Source organism: Perca flavescens, chromosome 15 (assembly GCF_004354835.1).
Source record: "Perca flavescens isolate YP-PL-M2 chromosome 15, PFLA_1.0, whole genome shotgun sequence".
NCBI lineage: Eukaryota > Metazoa > Chordata > Actinopteri > Perciformes > Percidae > Perca > Perca flavescens.
Genome location: NC_041345.1, coordinates 3,374,004 through 3,399,946, shown reverse-complemented (window position 1 = coordinate 3,399,946; position 25,943 = coordinate 3,374,004). Strand labels below are relative to the sequence as shown.

Below are 25,943 nucleotides of genomic sequence, written 5' to 3'. Positions count from 1 at the left end.
CACCACCATGCTTGACGGTGGGGATGGTGTTCTTTGGGTTGTACTCGGTGTTCTTTGCCCTCCAAACACGACGAGTTGAGTTGAGGCCAAAAAGTTCTATCTTCTGAGTCGTCCAGGTGGTGAATGGCGAACTTCATGCGGGCCTGTACATGTTTCTTCTTGAGCAGGGGGACCTTGCGTGCGCTGCAGGATTTCAATCCATGACGGCGTAGTGTGTTACCAACCGTTTCTTTTGTAACTGTGGTCCCAGCTGCCTTCAGTTGATTCATCAGTTCCCCCCTTGTGGTTTTGGGATGATTCCTCACCGTTCGCATGATCAGGGACACCCCACGAGGCAAGATCTTGTGTGGAGGCCCAGACCGAGGGAGGTTGGCGGTGGTGTGGTGCTTCTACCATTTCCTGATAACTGCACCGACAGTTGATCTTTTCTCTCCAAGTTGCTTTCCGATTCTCTTGTAGCCCATCCCAGCCTTGTGCAGATCAACAATCTTGTCCCTGATGTCCGTAGAAAGCTCTTTGGTCTTGCCCATGGTGGTATTGTTGGATGCTGGTTGTTTGGGTGTTGACAGGTGTCTTTTATACAGTTAACGAGGTGAGGCAGGTGTATTTGATGTAGATAATTGGTTCGGATTGGGGCTGTGTCTTAAAGAAAGACTAACTGGCTTGTAGGAGCCAGAATACTTGCTGTTTGTCCAGGGGGTCAAATACTTGTTTTTCCTCATCAGATGTTTATCAATTTTAATAAATTCATATGATGTGATTTTCTGGAATTTTCTTTGGGATTCTGTCTTTCCCTGTTAGAATGTACATATGATTAAAATTGTAGATTTTTGCATTCTTTGTAAGTGGGCAAACCTGCAAAATCAGCAAGGGGTCAAATACTTATTTCCCCCACTGTATATATATATATACACATACATATATATATATATATATATATACACATACATATATATATATATATATACACATACATATATATATATATATATACACATACATACATATATATATACACATACATACATATATATATACACATACATACATATATATATACACATACATATATATATACACATACATATATATATACACATACATATATATATATATATATATATACACATACATATATATACATACATACATACATACATACATATACATATATATATATACATACATACATATACATACATATATATATATATATATATATATATATATATATATATATATATATATATAAAATGGACCAAGAGACCCCGTTGCTCTGGAGGGAGACCAGTGAAGGCTATTTAGAAGCACTTTTCCGGTGATGTCTTCCTTTACTGAGCAGCCTCCAACTGACAGAGACAACTTAAATGTGACGTGAGCAACCTGTCTGAAAGTGTGAAGTCTTCTGGTAGCTGTGACAAGAGAAATCTCAATCATTCCCAATCTTACAGAGACGGAGAGTGTAGGTATATGTAACGAAATAACACAAGCACAGGCTAATTATTGCTAACTAACATGCTAATTAACATCAGTAATTAAACCTAAACAGCTAATGTAAGTCTAAACTGCCTGTGAGCTTCTCCTGTACTATACGGTAATTCCTCTACTGTGTGACAGTAAGTCTCGTGGTTATGACCCAATCGTTAGCCTATTTTTACAAAAACGTCTGCTACGGAGGTACAAGGTAATGGAGCCTTTTATACATTGTCGTGTTTCTTTAGAAATAAAAAATGGATAAATAGGGTCTTTAAACACTTCAGATGTAAAGTTATTCACAGTTAAGTGACGTAAAAAAAAATGGCGGTCAGTGTAATGCTAACAAGAGGTGATACCTTTGTAGCAACAAAATGGCGCCATCGGAGGTTTGAGTTCTGAAGCGAAGCTTACCCCCTTGGGTGCTGGCCACCTCTTATAAAACTGCCTACATCCTCAGTTGAACAGGTCATGTGATTCTACACCTTTAGTATAATTGCCTATGGACCAAGCTTCATGTTTTTGTTACATTGTCTACATTTGATCCGGTAAGTTGTGGTTTCACACTGCAGTTTTGCAAGCGCACTAAAGATCTATACGTGACAAACCTCCGTCCTGCCGTCATCACATACGTGAGCTACGTCTCCAGATACTTCTAACTGATTGGTTTGTTGAAGGGCTTCCTCGTCCTCTCATATCCTCTCTCTGTGTCGGCTGATCTCCCCCTACTGACTGCTGCTCTCCCCCTACTGACTGATGCTCTCCCCCTACTGACTGATGCTCTCCCCCTACTGACTGATGCTCTCCCCCTACTGACTGATGCTCTCCCCCTACTGCCTGCTGCTCTCCCCCTACTGACTGATGCTCTCCCCCCTACTGACTGATGCTCTCCCCCTACTGACTGATGCTCTCCCCCCCTACTGACTGATGCTCTCCCCTACTGACTGATGCTCTCCCCTACTGACTGATGCTCTCCCCCTACTGACTGATGCTCTCCCCCTACTGACTGATGCTCTCCCCCTACTGACTGATGCTCTCCCCCTACTGACTGATGCTCTCCCCCTACTGACTGATGCTGCTCTCCCCCTACTGACTGATGCTGCTCTCCCCCTACTGACTGATGCTCTCCCCCTACTGACTGATGCTCTCCCCCTACTGACTGATGCTCTCCCCCCTACTGACTGATGCTCTCCCCTACTGACTGATGCTCTCCCCCTACTGACTGATGCTCTCCCCCTACTGACTGATGCTCTCCCCTACTGACTGATGCTCTCCCCCTACTGACTGATGCTCTCCCCCTACTGACTGATGCTCTCCCCCTACTGCCGCGGCCCTTTTTGTTTTGTTGTGATGTTGAGAAGCAACAGAACTTTCTTTCTGGAGCATTTATTCAGAGACAAACTGAAACTTACGCTGTACATTTACCACTTAACAAATAAACTGCTGATGTATTCTCTGCTCTGATGGCCGACAGCTGTCTTCTCTGAACGCATTCACCGTCACTCTCTCTCACTAAGCACCTTAAAGGAGCTTCCCCGGTCTTGTAACACAAGGAGAGCCTGCCAGAGCTTCTTGTATTTGGTCCAAAAGTCCGAACCATCCAAAAAATGCTTTCACACTATAAACGAACCGGACCATGGTTCAGTTTGGTCCGGACCGAGACCACCTCTTTTTATCGGACCAAAATTTGGTCTTTTGATCTGGACCGCGGTCCGGGGGAGGTTTCACACCTGTAATTTTGGTTCGGATCAAACTAAAAAGTCCGAAAGTCCGGACCAAACGAGGTATGTGTGAAAACGCCCTAAGCGTGTGACTTAGTCCATTCAGTTTTTTGTGTTTTCTGAAAAACCTGAAAAAATGACTTAGGCCATTATTTTAGGAAGGCGACGATATGTATGAAGCGGACGACAGTGGCGTTATTTAGGCAGTGCTGTAATGTAACAAAATACAAATACTTAGTTACTGTACTTGAGTAGAATTTTCACATGTACTTTAGGTCGTTATTTATATTATTGAAAACTTTCACTTTTACTCCACTACTTTTCCCCTCAGAGTCTTCATTACTTGCAAGAAATGTTTTGGTACGTTGGAGGGAACAAAAACTTAAAATTCCTTTTCTGTTTTTCTCTTTGAGACTTTGAATTTGATGTTTAAGAAGGTGTGGACACGCTGAATACTAGGCTTTGCTATAAGGAAGCCACAGAATACTTCATTATCAAAGATTGTCTTTACTTTTACTTTATTTCTAATAGTTAAGTACATTTAATATCAGAAAATGACTTTTAGTAAAGTCAGTAAATATCCTATACATACTTTAAGACTTTTACTCAAGTAATATTCTAAAAGGTGACTTTAGCTTCTACCAAAGTCTGGCAAGATATTGTGCTTTTACTCAAGTATTGCTTTCAAGTACTTTATACAAGACTGTATTTAGGAGGAGCCATACTGTGATTCGTCGTACGGCGTCCGGCAGATGCAGTACAACTCCTCGTTGCTTCCTCCCTCCTGACCACGTTTACAGTCGTTGCACACAAAGTCCTCCAGCTTCTTGGCCTCTTTCTCTGTGATGCCAACACACGCGCCATGAAACCAGTTGGAGCACAGGTCGCACCCTATGTAAAACCTAAGAGGAGGAAAGAGGGTTAATTCTTGTCCCACTTAAATCTTCATGACGACATCACGAGTGCGTTGCAGCGAAATGTTAACATTGTTATTTTGTAGTTATATATTTCCGCCTATAATTGATAGGACAGCTGAGACATGAAAGGTGAGAGAGGGAGACATGCAGGAAACAGTCACAGGTTGCTCTACCAACTGAGCTAACCCGGCCACACTCGTTGCAGTGAAATGTTGTAATACAGTACAGAGGCGAAGTTTCTCCCCTTCCGGTTGACCGCCACGGGACCCCTAATTCGGAAACAATTGGTACGGTTAGTGAATTAACCCCGTTTGAATTGAGCCATGAGTTAAACCGAATTGAGCCATGAATTACACATGTTTGTCAATTTAAAAGACAATTTTGCAAGTCAAGAAAGGTTGTCATGAAACTGTTGAAGTATAAGTCTGTGAAAACACGCAATTAGAAAGCCTACTCGCCCAGATGCCACATAAGTGACGTCTCTCTGGAGCTACGATGTGTTTTGCACCGGGATGTAAAGTTAGCGACACGAGCAACGGATCTCGCTTGTTCTCTCGCTTCTCGGCTAATAAAACGTTGCTGGATAAATCACATCAGATAAGCTGAAGTTAGCCTACATGTGTTGTGGAGCAGAGCTAAGCTAGCTAGCGAGCAAGTTGACATAAATTGTGGGAGACGAGAGATGTAGTTCATTGAGCGGTTTAACAGAAAACCAAGCGGTACTACAACAAACCTGACAAACTGTGACTTTCTTCTAGGGCTGTGATCGATTGAAGAAATCCTTAGTCGACTAACACTAACTCAATTGTATCGACTAATCGATTAGTTGATTTAATCGACAGATTTGTAAATCTGGATTCTCCGCAAAGAGTCATGCAAAAGCACCACTTTAATTCTTGTGTTAACCAGAGATGTGCTCGTACGCTTCTTGGAAATAAGTCATTCAGCATGAAAAAAGCATCAAACATGACTAATGGACTAAAGAAATCTAAGTTGACCAAGACCAAAACGACCGATTAGTCGACTAATCGACTAAGAGGGAGAAGCCCTACTTTCTTCAGTTGCCAAATTAAAAAAAAAAAAAAAAAAAGTTGCAAACATTTTTTTTTTTTTTTTTTTTTTAAACGGGATCGTTTCCCGTTCACTACCATACATATTATTTCCCGAAATAAGATCCCATGAGGTTCACCGGACGGGAGGGGCTTTTCCTCTCTATCACAACGGCGGGTTTTTCCAGAGAGCTTACTTTGACTCGTCGTAGGCCGTTTTGCAGATACAGTACAATTTGGTGTCCTTCTTGTGATCCTTTGAGGTAGAAGAGAGCTTCTTCTTCTTTTTGTGTTTTGAGGAGCTGGAATCTCCGTCCTTGTCTCTGTCCCTGTCTTTGTCCTTGTCTCTGTCCCGATGTCTGTCCCGCTCTCTGTCTCTCTCCTTCTCTCGATCCCCGTCTCGGTCTTTGTCTCGGTCTCTACATTTGTCTCGGTCCTTATCCTTATCCCTGTCCCGTTTTTTCTCGTGATGCCTGTCCCGGTCTTTGCTTCGGTCTTTGTCTCGGTCTTTGTCTCTCTCCTCTTCCCGCTTCCGTTTATGGGACGAGGAGGGCGAGGCCGCTGTGTGGGTGCTGTGAGAGGAATGTGTAGCGTGGGAGGGGTGGGAGGAGTGGGAGGGATGGGAGGAGTGGGAAGACGCTGCCTTGACGGTTGCTGCAGCAGCCTGGACGATGGCAGCTCTGGCTTTCTCCTGTTCTTTTTGTAGCCTGGCTATGTCCCGCCTCAGCTCCTCCTGAGAAGGAGACAAGATATGTGATGTCAAGGTCAGTATGTCCTCTCTGAATTTTATGCATTATAAAAATGATTCCTGGACAGCTTATACTCTATATACATAGTCTTGCAATGCCAGACCTATCGGCACAGTGCTGTGGAATAAGGTCTAGCTAGACCACAGATACATCCTGGGATAGGAAAAAAACATTTTGGGTTGTTTGTATTTCTTTATACCAATCACAATCGACGGTGGCTCTGCAAAATAGTCTGGGGTAGGAACTTTACGGTGAAACATTTGCAGCCCGCAAAGGAAAAGCCACATAAAATATTAAATGAAGTTAACTAACAATACAGTAATGTGAGCCTCATTTTGATTATACCAGTGTTATCAGTGATGGGCTAGAAGTGCGATGCCTCACTCACTAAAACAGAGAGCTCAACACACAGGGTGAAAAGAGGAGCTGTACCTTCCATTGATCAAGACTACTCTATACATAACCATCTTATGAAGGCAGACTGTGTGCTAACCTGTACTTGCAGCTGCAGCTCCTTGTCCAGCAGTGCCCTCTTCTTCAGGATCTCCGCCTTCAGCTGTTCCTTGTGCTTGTACAGCAGTGCAGTCAGCTTGGAGGCATTCTGCTTGGAGCGTTTCTGCTCAACCACCTCCTCCTTCTTTCTCTTCTTAGCTGCCTGCTTCTCGTCCTTCTCAATCTTGTCGAGGATGAACTTCATCACCTGGTTGCACACTATCATTCTGTAAACAGAGGACAGCGGGGCGCTAGAGTCATTGTTGTTCAGTTGCTGGTGCAGATATGGGGAAGAAACTCAGTAAGCTTTTATATCCAGATACATGGAGGGAAAAGCAGTCAATACCATGAACATACTTTTATTTTAGGCCTGAAAGATTATACAAACAGGTTAAAGGACTATTTGACCACTTAATGTACATGTCCTGTTTGATGTAATTTTCTGTTTTAAGTCTGTTGTTTGTTCTCTTATGTGAAACTTTTTATGCTGCTGTCTTGGCCCGGACTCAACGGGAGTATTTCTGGTAAAATAAAGGTTAACTAAAAACATAAATACTACAGTCATCCACAGGACATATAAACTTTGGTCATAAAGCGACACATTTCTGTGATTATTAAGTCCCAAACCTCTGGTTCTCCTCTCGCTCAGCTGCAGCCAGGCTCTTCCTCTGTTTCAGCTGTTCTGCTGTAGCATTCTGCTTCACTACCACCTGACAACAAAAACACGTTCTGTTAATATTAAAAGTTTCTAGAAGCTGTAAGAAAGGAATCAATGTGAATTGTGAGTCACACCTGTTTTTGCATGCCATCTCCGGGGCTAACGGCCTGCAGAATCTGCTCTTTCTGTTCCCTTTTAGCTTCGTGGTGTTTCTTTTTCTTTGGTTTTTGTTGTTGTTGATGTTGTTGCTGCTGCTGCTGCTGTTGTTGTTGTTGTTGTTGCTGCTGCTGCTGCTGCTGCTGCTGCTGCTGCTGCTGCTGCATCCTTTGGAGCTGCTCCTGGACACTCGCTGGTGCTTGTATGGTCACCATGTTCTGGATCTGGTGGGCCTGAATTTGCCCCCCTGTCTGCTGGATCTGGATAGGCAGCTGCAGTTTGATCTGCTGGGGAACCGTGCCGCCCTGCTGCTGTGCCTGTGCCTGGATTTGGGCTTGGATCTGGGCAGCAACGTGGGGCGGCAGAGCTGAAAGAAGCTGGACAGGCTGCTGGAGGCCCGGAACGGTGATGAGCTGATGCCTGATTGGAGACTGGACCTGAAGCTGAGGCTGCGCTTGAACTTGCGTTTTGTTCGGAGACTGGAACTGGACTTGGAGCTTAGCTTGGACTTGGGGTTGGGCTTGGACCTGAAGCTGTTGCTGGACCTGGGTCTGCTGCGGCGACTGGACTTGAAACTGGGGCTGGGTTTGGACTTGAGTTTGGACCTGGGGTTGTTGCAGGGCCATAGGTTGTGGGTGAATCTGGCTCTGTTGCTGGAACTGGACCTGAACCTGGGGATGGAGTTGGGTATGGATCTGGTTCTGTAGCGGAGTTTGGGCCTGAGACTGAACCTGGGGTGGAGATTGAACCTGAGGCTGTTGGTGAGCCTGCTGTTGGGTCTGAGCCGGTGTTTGAAATGAAGCCTGTACCTGGGGGTGGTACTGAGGCTGGACCCTTGATTGGAGCTGGGCCTGAACCTGGACCTGGGGCAAGGTTTGGTTGGGGGTTTGGGACTGAAACTGCACCTGAGGTTGATTTTGAGCAAGGGGCTGTAGCTGGGCTTGGGGTGGCTGCTGAGTTTGTGGCTGAAACTGAACTCGGACCTGGGGGTGGTTTTGGGCCTGTGCTTGAATGTGTGGCATTTGTTGGACTTGGCCAAAGGGCTGGACCTGAATCTGGGCACGGATTTGGGCTTGAAGCTGGGGTTGAAGTTGAGAATGGGCTTGGGGCTGGAGCTGAGGCTGCGTAGGTCTGACAGTAGAAACGACAGAAGAGACCGGTAGTCCCATATGAACCTGCACAGCTGACACTGGGATTTGAGTGACCTGCTGCACGGACACAACGGTGGGGGGCTGGACGTGTCCTTGAGCTTGAGGAGGAACAGATGCTTGAGGCAGAGAGGAAACGGGTGAATGTATGGAGACTGATGCAGGTGTCTGAGCTGGCTGAACTGGAGTCTTGGCTTGAGATGAAGCCGGAGTCCAAACCTGGGGGTGAGTGGCCCTCAGCTCTGTCAGAGCTACAACAGAACACGTACAGAAGAAGTAAAGAGAAGCAATCAATAAATAAAAAAAGTCAACCTTCATATGTAGACAAAAATGGAATGCTGTTGATTTGGGTAGGGTTAGGTACCGAAACCTTTCCTAAATGACCGTTATCTACCGGAGCTAATTTCAGTGCCTCGTTACTTAAATGATTGCGTTGCTCTCTGGTGCTCCGAAACAAATGTTACAGTGAACAGAAGCATCACTGCACGTGACGCTAGTTAACATTACACTTGGCCACAGGTAACGTTAGCCAACCATTAGCTAGAGGCGTCTTTACTGATCTCCCGATTCAATTATGATTATCATGTCAGCGATTCGATATCTTGATGCATCACGATGAGTCAAATACATTTTTCTATTAAAGCCATGCAAGATATTTAATTTGTAGCTTTTCAAGCTTCAAAAACCAAACATTCTGCAGTGCTCTAATACTAAATAAATTGGATACATAAAACTATACAGCACTGAGCACATGGCACTTCCTGAATGGGAAAAACATAACATGTAAAACAGAAATGTTGTTAGGCCTACATTAAAATGTAAACAGAAATAATCAGTTATGAGCCTGCCGATTATCGATGCATCATTGTCCATGTCCACGATTCGATGCATCGATTATTTGATTAATTTCAACACCTCTACCGTTAGCTAGTAGCTGGCTGAAACACAATTAAAATACTGACATCTAAACGGTCTAACGTGTGGCAGTATTTCACTGAAGAGGATTCCAACCCCGAGACGTACAACAGTCTGCAGCTAAAGACACAGAGGACACTAGCTACACTTTGAGACACCAGAGTCCGAGAAACAATTGTGCACCTCGAGAAACTCAAGCTGTGTCGTAAAGTACCCTTCTGCCATCTAGTGGTTCTTCTTTTTGTCAGCATCTGACTGGTGAAATTAGTTATTGTTATAAGTAAGGGTTAATATAATTTAAATAAATCATTTAAAGCTGTCATTTTGTGAGATTCTTTTTTTAAAGTATCGGTTCAGGCACCATTTAGGCAGCGGCACCGTTTTAAAAGTATAATTTTAGCACCGGTATCGGAAAGAACCTAAACGGTACCCAACCCTAGATTGATAGATCGTTTGTGGGAATTGAGGCGGGTACCTTACCTGGCACCGAAGGTGTTGTAGAGGTGGCTGTGACTGGTGTGACAACAGCATTGGCCACAGCAGCATGAAGGGGAACTGGGGCTGTCGCATGGATTTGGGTTAGAGCTTTGGCTGGGGATGGCACAGCAATTTGGGTGGACACAACAGCTATGACAGGAGCAGAGACGGGGGCAAGGGCAGGGGTTGGAACTTGGACAGGTGAGGGAAGAGAGGCAGAAGCAGGCATTTGGGCTGAGTTAGTAGCGGCTGCTGTAGCAGCAACTTGGGCGGCTGCCTTGACTGAGACAGGGGCTAAAGCAGGGGTGGGGCTGAAAGCGTGTGTCTGGACCTGGGCTTGAGATGCAACTTGTCCCAGGACAGGATTCGACACTGCAGTGTGGGTTTGTGTAGGAAATGAGCCAGGTGTAGGGGTGGAGACTTGGGTTGGCACGATGGCTGGGACTTGGTTTTGCGCAGGGGTTGAGGCTGTGGCAAAGATTTGTGTCTGAGACATAGCTGGGCCTGCATTTTGTGCTGGGGAAGGGACAGATCTTGCTACTTGAGGTTGTGCGGGGACAGCTGGCGTGGAGGATAAAACCTGTGTGGAGGCCTGGGCTGCAACGTGTGGCAGGGCAGGAACAGGAGTGGATATTTGAGACTGTGCAGGTACGGATAATGGGGTCGCGGCTGGAACTTGGGTTTGCACAGGAACTGTGGGGGCCAAACTTGGCATTTGTGTAGGGGTAGGTACAGGGGCCGTCATTATGGTTTGGCCTCGGGCTGAGGGGGTCGTCTGGACTTGCGCAGGGGCTCTGGCTTGAGTTGGAGTTGACATTTGGGTTTGAGGGGTCGGAGGGGGTGCCGACGTTGGAGCTGATGAGGATGGGGGCATGGGAGTGAAGAGGAAGCGCTGGACCTGGCCGTTGGGCATGGCTGCCTGCATTAGCTGCTGACCAGGACCAGGGATGACTGTCACACCCTGTGGAATGATTTGCAGCTGTCCCTGGGTCTGACCCTGACCCTGGATTACCACCGTCAGACCTGGGTTTCCCCCCTGCAGCATTGTAGACAAAAGGAGTCTTGCCTTCAGCTAACAGTGAAAGAATTCTCTCTTTATACATCACCATTCAAAACAAAGTTATGAGGTACTTTACAAGAGCAAGTAAACACTAAAACATTTTAAAGACTTTCTCTGCAGGAAAAAAAAAAATGTGCCCTCACCTGAGCACCCTGTGTTAGCTGCATGAGCTGTGCCATAGTGAGTTTAACTTGACCCTGCTGTGGTCTGGTGGTCTGGGAGGAAGCTACAGGTGACTGTCCAGGTGCTGCGGTGGCTGCATGAGGTGATGGCGCAGCACCTGCTGCTCTCTGAGCTGCAGTCGTCTGTATAGGTGTAGAACCAGGACCCGTCTGTGTCACAGTCGGCTGAGGTTGGCCTGGAGGAGATGAGGAGAGAGTAGGAATGTTTGTAAAACCCAGTTCAGACCAAATATTCATGACGGGTCGGGTTGAAACTTGCAACTAGTTGCAACAAGCTGATCTGCAACATTATAAAACCTGCCATTTCACACTAATGCAACGAGACAGTGTATCATCTCCATAGCAACAACTCTTTGTACTTCCGTTCCAACTTCCGACCTTTAGGCTTTTTGTCGTTTCCTCTCTGTTGATTTGACCGTGGCGGCCCCCCACGGAAACATTTCTGCCCCCCACGGTATCAGAAATAGGGGCTGCATTGTTAGAGTGCATGTCGGAGAATGTATGTTGTTGTATGTATGTTTGTTTGAGGTGAATTATTTACATGCTGAAGTAGTTACACTGCATTAAGAAAATTTCATTAATAGTGGGTTTATTGTTAATTGCTACAGAATGCTTAGCCTATATGTCAAGATCAAAGTTGGCCTATATAGTAACTAAAAAAATACAGTTCAATCACAACTGAAAATATGCCTCATTGTGTGTGTGAATAAATATATTTGTTTGTGTTGCAGCAAAGTGTCAGTTCTGGTTCATCCTAGAGGAAACCCTGTGCTGGATATATCATTTTTGCATCTAAATATGAATGTGTATAACGTTACAGTTAGATATACTTGCTACAGTTGCATTTCTAATGATAAATCGGAGAAAACTACGTTTTATTTATGCGACCCATGCTTTGTTCCATCGCTGCTCTTTTCAGCACCCTCTAGATCGCTCGACCATATTACGGGCAGTCATTGAGCCTCCGTCTCAAACTCTGCCCTTTTGACCAGTTGACAATTTGTATAGAAAATAAATAAATTATGGATCATTTTATTTCTATAGTTTGTAGCCAACTTTACAAGCCGACTTTGCGATTGGCTGTTGAAACAGGTGCAACATGTTGAAACTACAACCAGCCTCTGGCGACTTGACAAGCTGAGAAGCAGGTGACACCATCAGCCGTTTTGAGTCGAGCTGAGACGGGCCGGTTCAGAACACTACAACCTTATTTATGTAAAGAAATGATGAGTTAGACAGAACACCTTGTTGAGCCACTGCTGGACTTCTGCCTGCTGCTGTGCCCACAGAGGTAGACGGGGTCGCTGACTGGCTCGTCGTCGTGCCAGGCTGTATTTGGCCTCCCGCTGTGATGGCCTGGAACACAAAACCAAAAGTAAAATCCTCAATCAATGTGCTTAATATTTTACTAGCTCCAAGTTAACAGTGAAAAGGACAGGGTGAAGGACAAAAGACCTGTGGCTGGGTAGTTGAGGAGGTGGTGGCTCTGAGGTTGATGTTGCCAGTCGTAGGATGTAGCGTGCTGTATGTCCTAAGGTTCGCAGGGGGCCCAGAGGGAAAAATGCCCACGACTTTCTGCTGGACTATACCTGTTGACAAGCACGATTACGTGAGGAATTGAAGCAAATATGCATTGGGTGCATGCAGCGATACAGGTCAAGGGTGCACAGCAGCGGCGAGACATGCACTGTGTGTGGGGAAGATCTATAAAGCAATTTAAAAAAGCTTCAGTTCATGGGACCACAACTCAGAAAAGCTCAGACAAAAAATTGCATTCTTTTGGCCATAAAAGATAAAAAAATAAAAAATAAACTAAAATCTGGTTGCATCATCCATGCTCAGTGCCAACAGATTTCGCCGGTCACAGGACACTCTTCCATCCATTTAGGCAATTGTAAGCACAAACCAGCGGAAATGGATGACACTCGTGCGCCCTACCTCCTTGAGCGGTGGGCATGTTGAGCGTGACAATCTTGCTGTTAGCGGGGAGCGGGAGTTTGGCGGCGAGGACCTGGCCAGCCACAGTCACTGGGCTGCCAGCGATCTGGAAGGTTTGCTCTGAGGTGGTGATACTGCTAGCCACGGTGGCCACCGAGCCAATGGAGGCTGCAAGACACACCATGCACCACCTGCAGTCACGCATACCCACAAGGGCCACCGCGATAGCCAGTCTACAGCTGTGGTGTCCACTGGAAGGTTTGAGTCAACAATAATGGGGCTGACATTTTTGGATTAATGCTTTAACCATTAGCCTTTTTTTTTTTTTTTTTTTTTTTTTTAAACTTATTTACTTCTCGGTTACTATTACACTGAACAAAATCCACAACAAAACACGGCAGACAAGCCGGTAGCTAAAAGCTGCGGCTAATTCAAGTTCATGTAGCTAGCTAGAGCCTTGAATTACACACAGTACTGAATGTCATCTCAAAGGCCATTACAAAGAAAACAGGACAGTCATTATCATATAACTGCCGCTATATAACAGCATCGGCATTAAATGAATGACTAATACTAGTATAGGTTACTGTGTGATGCCGGTGCATATGCTTGTGCTCGTCTGATGGGAGAGGCTGGACAGAGGGGAGAGGGAGAGCTGCAGGAGGAGGTGCTCTCAATCTACTTCAAATTCTGCCGGGCATTTTTGCATTCTGCCTCCCCCAGCTTTAACGTATCCCATAAAAAGAAAGAAAATAAACCTGCCTCTCCAAGGTACATAGGGATCAATACAAGGCCAAAATGCTAAACTCATTTTGCTTTGCCATGTGTTTAGATTCTGCTGATAAACAGGCTATCCTGTATCTCTTTAGGATATGAAAGGACTCAAAATGAAAATACAGTTTTAACAGGATAAAAAGTGGACACCACAAGCCAATCACAATTACCACTTTGTCAAATTGACACAACAAAAAAATAACGTGGAAATTCATGCTAATGATTGACTTCTGACAAACTGATATAACTGTCAAAAAACAATAAAAAAGGGGGAACAAAAAAAGTATCTTCTGACAACGTTTTTTTTGTCTGCCTGCCGCCAACAGAAGATGATGGCTGAGAAGGCGCACACCTCTACGCCATTCTACGTAAGATTTCTAACGGGATTAAGATTCATTCAAATTATCTGTGTCTTTCGGTCTGGCTTACCTGAGCCGTTGTTGGTCTGACCCTGCTTGACCCAAGAAGCAAAAGACTGATGAAAGTTTTTGTCCTGCTGGAAGGGAACAGGAGAGCCCAGTTTGGAGGCCAGGACCATCTTAGTTCCAGATGTGACCTGACCTGTCCTCTGGCCCATGGACGCTGGGGTGCTGGGAGAACTGGGAGTGATGGCCGAAGTGGTGGTGGTGGTTGTTGTGGGAGTGGTAGCAGGTGTACCCGGTCTCTGCTCCAGACGTTTCTGTAACAATAATAATACAACATTTTCAGAATCAGAATACTAATTGCTAAGTTGCAGGAGAGAGAGAGAGAGAGAGAGAGAGAAAGATATATATATATATATATATATATATATATATATATATATATATATATATATATATATATATATATATATATATATATATATATATATATACAAAAAATGTGTGCAAGAAATAGAAATTAAAGTAAGACTAGGTTAAATGTTGCCAAAAAAAATTGATTGTACAAATGCTTCTGAAGTACAGTGTGAACATAAATAAATATTTATAACAAATATAGTGAGTGTGTGTGTGTGTGTGTGTTTTGTGTGTTCAGTATTCCCACCTGCTGAGCAGCCAGTCTGGCCTGTTTTAGCTGACTCTCCAAATGGGCCTTGACATCCTCGGCCGTCCTAAGACTACTTCCAGTCTTGGAGGGATCGATACCCTGGGACTTCTCCCTCTCCACTCTGTATTATCGAGGAAAAAGGCGACAGTCAGAGCTCTAACAGAATAATTCAGTGTTCCCGAAAAATAATTTTTGGGGGCACAGGCCAGAGGAGGCTAGCTGTGCGTTTCTCACCGTTCTGCAAAGGCCCTGATCTCCCACAGCTCCAGGTCCTCTTCAGGCACCCATGTCTCCACAGCTACAGGCCCAGTCAGTTTGGCTGGCTCATGCTTCTTGGGCCTCAAGGCGCTTGAGCGCAGGCCTTTCCTCTGTGGAGTGGGGGTTTCTACTCAAAGAGAAAGAGAAACAAATTTAAGATGTATATAAAAAAGTTGTCAAAACATTTCCAGCAATCAACCTGGGTCATTCTTTTAATTTGCAATGTGTGTGTGTGTGTGTGATTCTGCTGTTTTGCTTTTACCTTTGGGAGTGTCTCTGTTTCCGAGGGGACAGATGATCTTCCTGATGCAGTATTCTGAGCGGATGCCGTAAGGCCCCACGTCTCTTCGTTTTATGATCTCTGTTGTGGTGACGTCTGTGTCCGTGGTTTCTGTGGCAAGAAGAAAACGTATCAGCACAGTATTTAAAATGGAAACCATTTAATAGTTCTAATACTACAAGCATTCCAGCATTGGAAGGTGGAGACACCAAGGTTTTGTTGGCAGAAGCAGAAGAGATAACATTAATAGGGCTGTAACTAACAATTATTTTCATTTTCAATTAATCTGCGGATTATTTTCTTGATTAATCGAATAGCTGGTCTATAAAATGTCAGAAAATGGTGAAAAATGTCGATCAGTGTTTCCTAAAGCCTAAGATGACGTCCTAAAATGTATTTTTTTCCCAAAACTCAGAGATATAATTATATAAATATATAATATTAAGTTTACTGTCACAGAGGAGTGAAGAAACTAGAAAATATTCACATTTAAGAAGCTGGAATCAGAGAATTTAAATCGATTGTCAAAATAGTTGCTGATTAATTTAAAAGTTGACAACTAATCGATCAATTGATTTATCTTTGCAGCTCTAAATATTAGTTGAACTAAAATAGAAACTAACATGAGAAGGCGTCCTCTAAGCAACACAGAAAAGATGCCCAAAAGAAAGAAAAAAGTCAGTGTGCAGCACGTTCTCACCTTTCCGTGTAGTTCCTACAGCAGCAGAGGGCTTAACAGCCATGTCATCCCACCTCAGGCAGGCCCACAGCAGCCTCAGCATCAGGCTGACCCCAGCCAGTGACCTCACAGTCTGGAGACGGTACCTGAAAGGAACACAGGCATAACATTTTTTTAAAAAACACATTACCTACTAATTCTGACAACATAAAACATGTTTACATACACACTTTAGTTCACTGTATTTCAATTTGTTCTACTTCTACTATCTAGGTGACGTAATATTGTGCTCATGACACAAATAAAAAGAGCTTTACACATGGGGAACTTTTTTTGTGTGTCTGATTAATTTGCACATCGATAAAGGTTTTCAAACTGTTGTTATTGTCACGAGTACTTTCACACAGAACGTGAATATTACGTGCCGATAAAACTTTAATAAAACTTTTGCACCAAGACAACGAATCATGTTGTGTTGTTTACTTAGGCTGCTGTCTGACTGAATAGATGGCATACTTAAGACAAAAAAAAAAACAGCAGCAATGGGAAGAGATTGTCATTTTTTTAAATTGGCATATCAATCACAGCATTGTTCAAAATAATTAAAAAAAGATTTTCACCTGGCTATTGTAAATGTGTACTACATGTGCTAGTTCTAAATGTATGCAAGTGCTCATATTATGCTCCTATTCAGGTTCATAGTTGTATTTAGAGGTTATATATGAGAATATATAGGTTTATATGGTTTAATTTTCAAAAAACACCATATTTTTGTTGTACTGCACATTTCTGCAGCTCCTCTTTTCACCCTGTGTGTTGAGCTCTCCGTTTTAGCTACAGAGTGAGACATCTCACTTCTGTTCCATCTTTGTTGGGAGTCACACGTGCTCAGTACCTGCTCAGGTAAGGACTACTAGCCAGTCAGAAGCAGAGTATGAGGGAGTGCCCTGACAGTAGCTAGGTAAGGACTACTAGCCAGTCAGAAGCAGAGTATGAGGGCATGCCCTGATACCTAGGTAAGCAGTTTGTGAACAGTGTTTTCTGTTGGAGATGGTAAGTCCCTTTGGGGTGGACTTTTTCACTTTGTAAACCTATAACATGCACAAAAAGATATATAACACAATAAAGGAAAGGGAAAAAGCCAAAAAGCATAATATGAGCACTTTAAGTATCCCAAACATTGTGTAAAAAGATCTAAATGTGTTACCAACCTCCATGTGATCCCAAAAGTGGGCCGAGGTGAAGGGTAGGGCCATATGTCCAGGGCGGGCTTGGCGTTGTAGTTGAAGATGGGCACCTCTCTGATGCCTGCTCTCCTTGCCATTCTCTTCAGGTCATCATTTGGCAGGATAAAGATGCTCTTCTTGCTGCTCTTGGTGACAAACTTGCGGTAGGACGGCAGAGCTGTCCCTGAGCGTGCCTTCTTGGATTTGAGGAACCTGAGAAGGCTGACTCGGTCTTTGGTGGAATACTCTTTGCTAATTGTCATGGAGCTGGTTGAAGTGCCCGTCTTGGTGTCGGTGACTGGAAGTTTAGTCTTCTGAGGGACAACTGCTCTGGAGCTGGGCTGAGCGGCAGCGCCGGTAATAGAGGGGACTGCGTTACCTGCTGCTTGAGACGTCACATCTGGCTTACTGATGTTGCTGGGCAGGTCAGTTGTCGGGGCGTTTTGAGGCTCTGTGGTGGTGGTGTTAGTGGTGATGGAGGTCTTCAAACCTTCGCTACTGCCGTCATTACTCGTACTATTACTGTTCAGGCAAGAAGGGCTAGAGGATGGAAGCTTAGCAGGTCCGGTCCCCTCACTGGCCACAGCCACATCCATGTTCTTATTGAGAGAGTCTCCTTTCTCTGCCACATGGTTCTCTAATTTCGGGACTTTTAGGGGAGGTGGGTGACATATTTCAGACACATCATTCTGCGAGAGGTTTCCATTCATCAGAGACTTGACAGGCTCTTTCTGAGGCTCTTTGATATCGCCTTGGACTTGACTGGCTGGGTCCGAGTTGCTGTTTGAGTCTGCAGGGTTTTCCCCAGCTTTCCCGTTAACTTGCACCGGACTGGTCTTGCTTTGGTCTACCTCCATGCTTTGTCCAGTGCCTTGCTCGATTTCCTCGTACCCACGTTTCTTAGCATTCTCGCCCACTCGAGCCACCTCTGGCTTCTGTGTTTTTTCTTTGCCTTCCGTTGTATCAGATATACAATTGTTTTTACTGTTGGGCTCAGTGCTTGATAAGGGTTCTCCATTCACTTCTTTGTGAGCTAAATCCTCACCGCAGTTCCCCTGCACAGCATTTACCTCTGTCTGTTTAGCGTGGTTAGGTGCTGTGGCTTCGGAGATGACATCCGTGTCTGCCTTTATCTTCATCTGCTCCTGCCCAAAGTCGAGCTTTTTAACTACGTTGTCTTTCACTTGAAGGCCCTCCTCTTTCTCTTCTTTTACACACAGGGTCGCAGCAGGTTTGCCTAACGTGGATCCTTCAGTCTTAACTCCGGCTGTAGGCTTTGTGGCAGCCATTTTGGACAGCAGTGCCGCCTGTCTCATTCGCTCCAGCCTCTGCTTCTCCTCCAAGGTGAACTGTTTGACCCGTCGCTCCAAAAGCCCATCCAGTTTGGAGGGCTTTACCTTCTTCTTATAAGCTGTCCGCAGCTGGAAACCCTCGCTGACGTTCACAACATCATAGTAGGGCTTTGATGCAGTGGTCTCCTCCTTCTTGGGTTGTTCCACTTTTTGAATTGGTTCGTCCCTCGCAGGCTGCACAGAAGGCGAGGAAGAGCCTTTGTTTTCAGCTTTATCTATAACAAAGAGTCAGAGAGGTCAGTAGAATGGAAACATATATTTGTCCTCAAACAGCACCAAGGGAACTCCAGTAGATAAAAGGAGAGAAAAATTCAAACATTTACCTGTGTCTCCACTTGAAGCAGTGGTTTCTGAGCAGGGGTCCACCTCCATTTTTTCCTCTTCGCTCTTCTCTTCTGTATTCTTTTCCCGCTCATCCTCCGTGGGTTTTTCTTCCACTTGGGAGGTCTGAGGTTTGCGGTCCTCCTCAGATGACGCAGTGATGGATGCTTGTTCATTGTCCTTTTTCAATGTGTTTTCAGTTGTCTGCTTCTCTGTTTCCATACACTTTTTCTGCTTATTAGTGCGAGCTGTTGCATTTTCCTTCTTCATTTTAGCTATGAAAACAGCATAAAAAAATCATAATATGAGCCAAAATTGCCAGCAGCAGGAGAATATATTAAAGGTGTGATAGAATGCAAAACCGATTTTACCCTGTCATAGTTGAATAACGACAGTTCGGTGGGTAAACCGGACATACATAGAAGCTCAAAGTCCCACTGACACCCCTTTACTATGAAAATCTCATATTTTGAAACTGCCGCTGAAAACGGGCGAATCCCAACAAAGCTGGAAGTTGACGTCAACCTCCCAAAAACCGGAACCTTTGTCAGCCCATGGGTGTATTAAGAGATCGGTCACAACATTTACATAGGCTACACAACTGACCTGAGATCAGGTAGTCTTCCGAATCTAGCTAGGTCACGCAGATCTCTGCTATTCCATTACAAAATTCACTTCTGAAACTTTTTTATGCGAGAAATCAACTATGTAAAGCTCAAATATGGGCCACTTTACGAAAATGGATGGCTAATTGCAAATTTTGTCCGACTGTGTGTCGGAGTTCAGCGCCGGTGCTGCCTGGGTTGTTGCCTCGCCGCCTGGCCAGCCTTCCTTTACACACCCCGGCCTGCTCTGAGGTACGTGGAGCTCCGTCACGACTGGCAGCCCACAGCACTTCATACTCGTGCAAAGTCACCGTTTTTTGGATAATGACTACTAAACGCTGGTGCTCTGACAGAGCTCCAGGGCCTGCAGCTCCCCTCTTCCTGCTAGCTAAATGCCCGGTGTGTGTGAGTGAGAGCACGGTCAGCGAGCTTGTCACGCCAGCAATCTGTTACCACAGGTTCCAGTTAATCTTTTAATGTGTGTAATTATAATGTGTTGAGTTATTTAAACAAACAATTGGGTAAATAAACGCCACTTGTCCCTGAGTCTCATTGATAGAGCCTGCGGCTGGATGTAGCTCTATCAATGAGAGCTAGCTCCTCCTAGAATTCCTCTGAAATTCACAAATATTCATTAACTTGAAATCGGACACCGTTGTTAGCTTTATAATACATTTAGGGAGATGTTGTATAAGTGGCGTGATGAAATTCAAACTGTAAATATACTTTATTTATGCCGAAAATGAAGCTAACTATCCATGATTTGTAGCTACACATAGCTAGCATGAAGGGACAGTCATAGATAACAAAACCCCTAATCTTCACAAAAATTCATTAACTTGAAATCGGACACAGTTGATAGCTTTAAGACCTTTAGAGATATGTTGTATAAGTGGCGTGACAAAATTCAAACTGTAAATATAGCTACTCTAGTTATGCCGGCAGCTGACAGCCAGCCTAGAGTAACTGGAACTGTGGTAAGAGATTAGTGGTGTAACAAGCTCGCTGACCACGCTATCACTCTCACACACGGGCCATTTAGCTAGCAGGAGGAGGGGAGCTGCAGGCCGGGGTCAGTGGAGGAAGGCAGGCCGGGCAGCGAGGCAGCAGCACAGGCAGCACCGGCAGCTGAACTCCAACACACAGTCTTACCAAATTTGCAATAAGCCATCAATTTTCGTAAAACGTCCCATATTTGAGCTTTATATAGTTGATTTCTCGCTTAAAAAAGTCTCAGAAGTCAAATTTAATAACGTAATAGCCCGACAAACAATGTATAACTTTGCAGTGAGACCTGCTGTCGAGTCTCCCATGTGTTTCTATGTAGTTTGCTCAAACCAATCAGCACGTAGCTCATTCTGAATATTCATGAGCATAACATATTTGGAAGAAAAGCTCTCGCTCCAAATAGAGCCATATTCACAGGGTAGTTAAGGGCCTAATAAAATAGCATTCGGGCAATTTTCAGCCCAACCAATGTTACATACCCCATTAGGAGACCTTAAGGAGACCTTAAGGAACAGTGTAAAATACCCTATATAATCATTCTATCACCCCTTTAAATAAATATTGCCAGTTTGGACCTTACCCTCCAGTTCTTTGCGGTAGTTTACGTTTGTGTTCCCTGGTAGCTTTGGGACAAACCGCGGCACATGAGTCTTACTGACCCAGCTCCAGCCACCATACCCTGTTACTCTGTACTCCTCCCCCTTCTGCTTCCACACCTTGAAAGAAAAACCACAATAATTTCAGAGAATGTAGCAATATTAAGATATTTCCAACCTGGACTACTGAAACAGTTAGGTAAAAGTAACTAATAAACAGTTGAAATAGTTAGCTAAAAGTAACGATTAAACAGTTGAAATTGTTTGCTAAAAGTAATGATTAAACAGCTGAAACAGTTAGCTAAAAGTAACCGCTAAGTGGTTGAAATGGTTAGCTTAAAGTAATGGACAGTTAATCTAACAGGGCTGTGGGGTTACGTCTGACAAAAAAAGGATGAGAAGCACTAGTCTAGATCAGTATTCGTGATGTTAAACCTCCTCTATGGCCACAGGAGGAGCTAGGTGACAGTTGAAAGACACCGTTCTTTTACCTGGTGCTTGATGGGGATGGTGTACTTCACCCAAGTGGCCTGTTGCAGTGTCTCCTCATCCTCCAGTTTTTTCTCACGCTTTTTCACCTTCTCTTTATCCTCCCTCTCCATGGAGGTCATGCGATGTAGCCTGAAGCAAGAAGGTATGGTTTTTAACCAAGATGTTAATGTGCATGGGCAGTACGGAAATAGAAAAGTTATTATTGAGCTTGTTTGGTCAACAATAGTGTACTCCAAACAGGTTGAAGAAATCCATGGAGTAGTGACACAGATGAGTAGCTTGAGTCCTGTTAAACGTTCAGTATACTCGCCATTCGCACAACGTGTGACGTCATGGGCGCGCCGTAATTATTTATACTTGCGCGTGGTGGTCGCGACACTAGCTGCAGTCTTCTCCTGAACAGAGGTGAGGAAACTGGACTGGAGGAACTAAGGAAAGGCTACCGACTTTGCTTTTTCTACGGACTAGAAGAAGAAGAAAAAGGTAAACAACGGCAAAACTGGCAGCAGCATTAATGTCAATGTCAACAGTGGCTAAGATGATATAGGAGTGAATGGATGAGGAAGAACAGCTGCTTTTGAGCCTGCTTGCAAAGAAACAAAGAAAAAGAAGGTGGATGTTCATCCTTTGAATAACGGCAGACATAAAATATGGTGAGTTCAATATCCTTGTTAAAAAAAAATGAGGATGATAAGACGAAGAGAAGCACTTTGAATACTTCAGAATGTGAATGAATGAGCTCTGGTCGCACACTTTAAATCCTGGAGATCTACGGCATTTTGACGTCACATTGTCGCGCGACAGGTCGGGAACGGCTACTGTTAAAAGGCCTTTAGGCTTTTTGGAAAGCCCACTACACGTTAATGTGCTTTTAGTGTGTAGCCAACAGCTGTTTACCTTGTGTGTCCAAGAGAATCTTTCCATACAGGCAGCATGACCACTGGTTTGATGGCACACTCCAGTATGGCCAAGGCCAATGCAAACTCCCTGGCCTTGCTGCACATCTGCACTGCTTTGTTCCAGTTGGTCCTAGAAAGAAAAAAAAGAAAAACAGACAAACTTTATAAAACAAAAGATAAAACAGCACAACTGACTATTCCTTTAACCACCCCACAGGTAGAGGAACTTCATGCCAGACCGTTGGTGGCTAAATCAATATGGATCTCCCACCACACTGGGACAGAAACTTTGATACAAACTTGAATTAAATGTCAGAAAGTTCTGATACCGATCATAAATGGCTCCGATACTGCCTAAAATGCTGGTATCTGTATTGGTGAATTTAGCCGGAAAAAAATCAACTTCAAAGTAGTTAGTATTAATGGGGTTTTTCCATTATGACTGTCAAACTACATAATAAAAGAAAGCTCTATGGCATTAATTCTCCATCTATTTGTTCATGTTTTACAAAGTGTTTAAACTGAGCCAGGCCATAAAACAATAGTAGCAATCATATCACATTCATACAGGGATAGTAGTATACAGCTGGTAAAAGAAATTATATTAAATAAAAAAAATTATAATTTATATTTATTTATACAGGGATTTATACAGGGATAGAGATATATATATATATATATATATATATATATATATATAGTTACAGCCGCAATGCAAGTTTCGAAATCAATATCGGAAAGAAAAAAAATAGTATCGGACATCTCCAATAAATGTAAAAATAGCCTGTCATTTCTTGCATTTAAATGCTCTCATGCATTTATTAACACTTGGTAAGTCACCAGGACCTTTGTATCAATCCCTGGCTGCCAGCTGAAGGGGTGAAACCCCAGTGACTCCCCCTAGAGGCTTCACATCAACAGGATCAGAGTTGTACCTGTGCGACGCCCAGTTAGGATGCATGAACGGTCCCGGGACATTGGTCTCCAGCTGGATGATGGTGAGACGCAGGGTGGAGACAGTCAGGCTCCGCGAACCGTAGATCGAGCCGTTCCATTTGAACTCCGACGCGGTGGTCAGGCTGAACTTGTGGGAGAGGTGGCGCCTCTTGTCGTGGTCCTCCCGGTGCTGATGTTTGTTTAGGGCCAGGACATTGGTGCTGTACTGGTTGTGGTAGACCCTGTATTTGCCCTCCTGACCCAGTTTGAAGAAGTTGTTCAAATTCACCATCAGGTCCCTTTTCAGGAAGCTGAGACGCGAAGAGTCCCCATCAGAGCGTACAGGAGACGACTGAAACATGAGAGAGAACATCACATTCAACTGCGAGACATAAGAATAAAAGCTGCTTTTTCAAGGCGTTCAACTTTTGGCTTTAAAACTTGAGATTGCAAAGATTTTGACACAATACCTTTCTGAGTACAAACTGTACATGGGAGAACAATTCTCTACAAAGCCTTTGTTTTCTTTATTTTATGAATAATTAGGTGTAGTCAATGCAGTGTTTTTGCTAACAAGGAACTTAATTAACTAAATAAAATACAGGATCCTTGATGCTGGATACAACTTAGTAGTGAATTTTTCCTCACTTTTTTTTTTCTCATTTTAAAACACAGATTTCCTTAAGATTTCTTAAGAATTAAAATAACTTCTGCGATTGGGAAAACCCCGCCTCACCTCTTTGCTGCCTCTTAACGCCTGGTTTTTCGATTCCTGTCCTGCTGGTCTCCCGCTATCGGTCTTGGCCTTGTTGTGGTACTGGTCTGTCATTCAGAAAGCAGATGACACAAATTCAGCACTGATCCCAAACAGACACACCGAGAGACAATTTAACACTAGCTTTGGGATCGGTCGGTTGTGTTAATCTACTTTTCGAGCCCTAACGAGCCTCAGTCACGTTTACCTGTCCCATCCTGGCTGGTAAAAGAGGACTGGGAGGACCGATCCGCCAGGTCAGGCTGCTCTGGTTTCCTGAGGCTGCTGCCACCGCTCGCCTCTGGTTGAGACGACTCCTGCTGTGGCTGATCTTGGGAGTCGTCAGGGTGCTTGTCTTCACTGCCAGACTCGTTTTTCACATCCTTATCTACAAAGTCAAAATGTTCGGACAAGCATAAAGCAAGTATTAGGGATGCAAGGAGTGAATCTAAATGACATTAATTACAAGCAACATGCTTTTAGCAAAGATGGCAGCGGTGTAAATAAATAAAATTACACTGGTAGTGGCAAAAATGTAACCTCTCGAATCGGGAAATTCTCAATATAGTTCAGCCAGATCTTTTTCAATGTAGTCTCTCTTTGCCAGACCTTCCATAGTCCTCACAAATCAGCCGGAGGATAGAACGCCAACACAAAGAAAGCGGAAGGTAACGGACATCTGGCTGAAAATAGGGACATCTGCCAGAATTTCCGGCAGTACCGGAGCAATCCTGGAAGTGGAATGTTGTGGATATAGACTAGAGCTGTGCAATATATCGATATTATATCGATATCGTGATATAAGACTAGATATCGTCTTAGATTTTGGATATCGTAATATGGCATAAATGGTGTCTTTTCCTGGTTTTAAACGCTGCAAGTGATGTCATTTTCTTCCCAGACTGTTGTAGCTGTTCTATTATTAGTCAACACTACAATATCGTTGCGGTACTGAAATTGAGGTACTTGGTCAAAAATATCGTGTTATTTGATTTTCTCCATATCGCCCAGCCCTAATATAGACTAGTTCAATGTAAACCCAGGTCTCAAGACCTTTTGCATATGACCAACCAACTGCACAAAAAAATAAAAAATAAGTCCTAAGTGAGAGTCTTTAGTGAAACCATTAAGTGCTTCATCAGCCCGGTTAGGACTCTAAAACCAAACCCATCTTGGACAGGAAAGGCTACACAAATCCAAAACAAGCTGTGCACTTGCCGCAGAGCCAATTCAAGACAACAGCTCTGCCTTTGAGTTGTTGGAGGAAGACAGTCCTGCATATATATGCAGCTCTTTGTTGACGAGGTAGCAGGTGGGGCTTCCAGGCAGAGGGCCTTTTGTCTGAGCAACAGGAACCCACACAAATGCCCATAAATTGGAATTAGAATAAGGAGCCGGTTGTGACAGACATGGCGTGCTAGCTGCTGCCAGGGATGCAGTCTACCACAGTGCCAAAAGCGTGCTTTTCAAAGACCGGGGCACAACACAAGCCAAGAAATGAATGCACCAAAACAATTAATGGGACATTTAGCTGACGAAGCAGGTGCTGAATGCAACAGCTTTTGTTTCACGTTTAAGAGTAGGTAGGTCAAGACAAGACCAACGGCAGAAAACGGCGATCTAATTTCATGTTTTCTGAAGATCAGGAAGAGATGCTGTGAAGGGGAACCTAAAAAGGATCAGGCTATTTATGGTTTCTCAGGTGTTGCATGTGTGGTGAGAGCTACAATGTTTTGGTTGAGCTACCCAAAGACAGAAGAACTTATTGGCCAACATAGCTGTGAGTCTTTTGTCTGAAA

The 25,943-nt window shown here is 44.1% G+C and overlaps 1 protein-coding gene across 4 annotated transcripts in view; it reads right to left on the bottom strand.

Annotated features, from left to right (window-relative positions):
* Positions 1–25,943, bottom strand: part of bptf (bromodomain PHD finger transcription factor) — a 41,872-nt gene that overhangs the window by 6,057 nt on the left and 9,872 nt on the right. For 3 of the 4 annotated variants that reach the window (XM_028598517.1, XM_028598516.1, XM_028598519.1), the window contains 23 exons: positions 24,353–24,532; positions 24,127–24,212; positions 23,390–23,742; positions 22,453–22,584; positions 21,555–21,684; positions 21,048–21,183; positions 18,857–19,129; positions 17,167–18,748; positions 15,977–16,101; positions 15,259–15,387; positions 14,973–15,123; positions 14,736–14,859; positions 14,139–14,388; positions 12,936–13,103; positions 12,453–12,586; positions 12,242–12,353; positions 10,959–11,173; positions 9,759–10,791; positions 7,194–8,614; positions 7,029–7,111; positions 6,403–6,628; positions 5,358–5,893; positions 3,920–4,096 (listed from right to left, as the gene is read on the bottom strand). In XM_028598517.1, coding sequence (XP_028454318.1) covers positions 3,920–4,096; positions 5,358–5,893; positions 6,403–6,628; positions 7,029–7,111; positions 7,194–8,614; positions 9,759–10,791; positions 10,959–11,173; positions 12,242–12,353; positions 12,453–12,586; positions 12,936–13,103; positions 14,139–14,388; positions 14,736–14,859; positions 14,973–15,123; positions 15,259–15,387; positions 15,977–16,101; positions 17,167–18,748; positions 18,857–19,129; positions 21,048–21,183; positions 21,555–21,684; positions 22,453–22,584; positions 23,390–23,742; positions 24,127–24,212; positions 24,353–24,532 — 7,756 coding nt within the window. The remainder of the gene's footprint in view (positions 1–3,919; positions 4,097–5,357; positions 5,894–6,402; positions 6,629–7,028; positions 7,112–7,193; positions 8,615–9,758; positions 10,792–10,958; positions 11,174–12,241; positions 12,354–12,452; positions 12,587–12,935; positions 13,104–14,138; positions 14,389–14,735; positions 14,860–14,972; positions 15,124–15,258; positions 15,388–15,976; positions 16,102–17,166; positions 18,749–18,856; positions 19,130–21,047; positions 21,184–21,554; positions 21,685–22,452; positions 22,585–23,389; positions 23,743–24,126; positions 24,213–24,352; positions 24,533–25,943) is intronic. The other variant, XM_028598518.1, reaches the window with a different exon arrangement.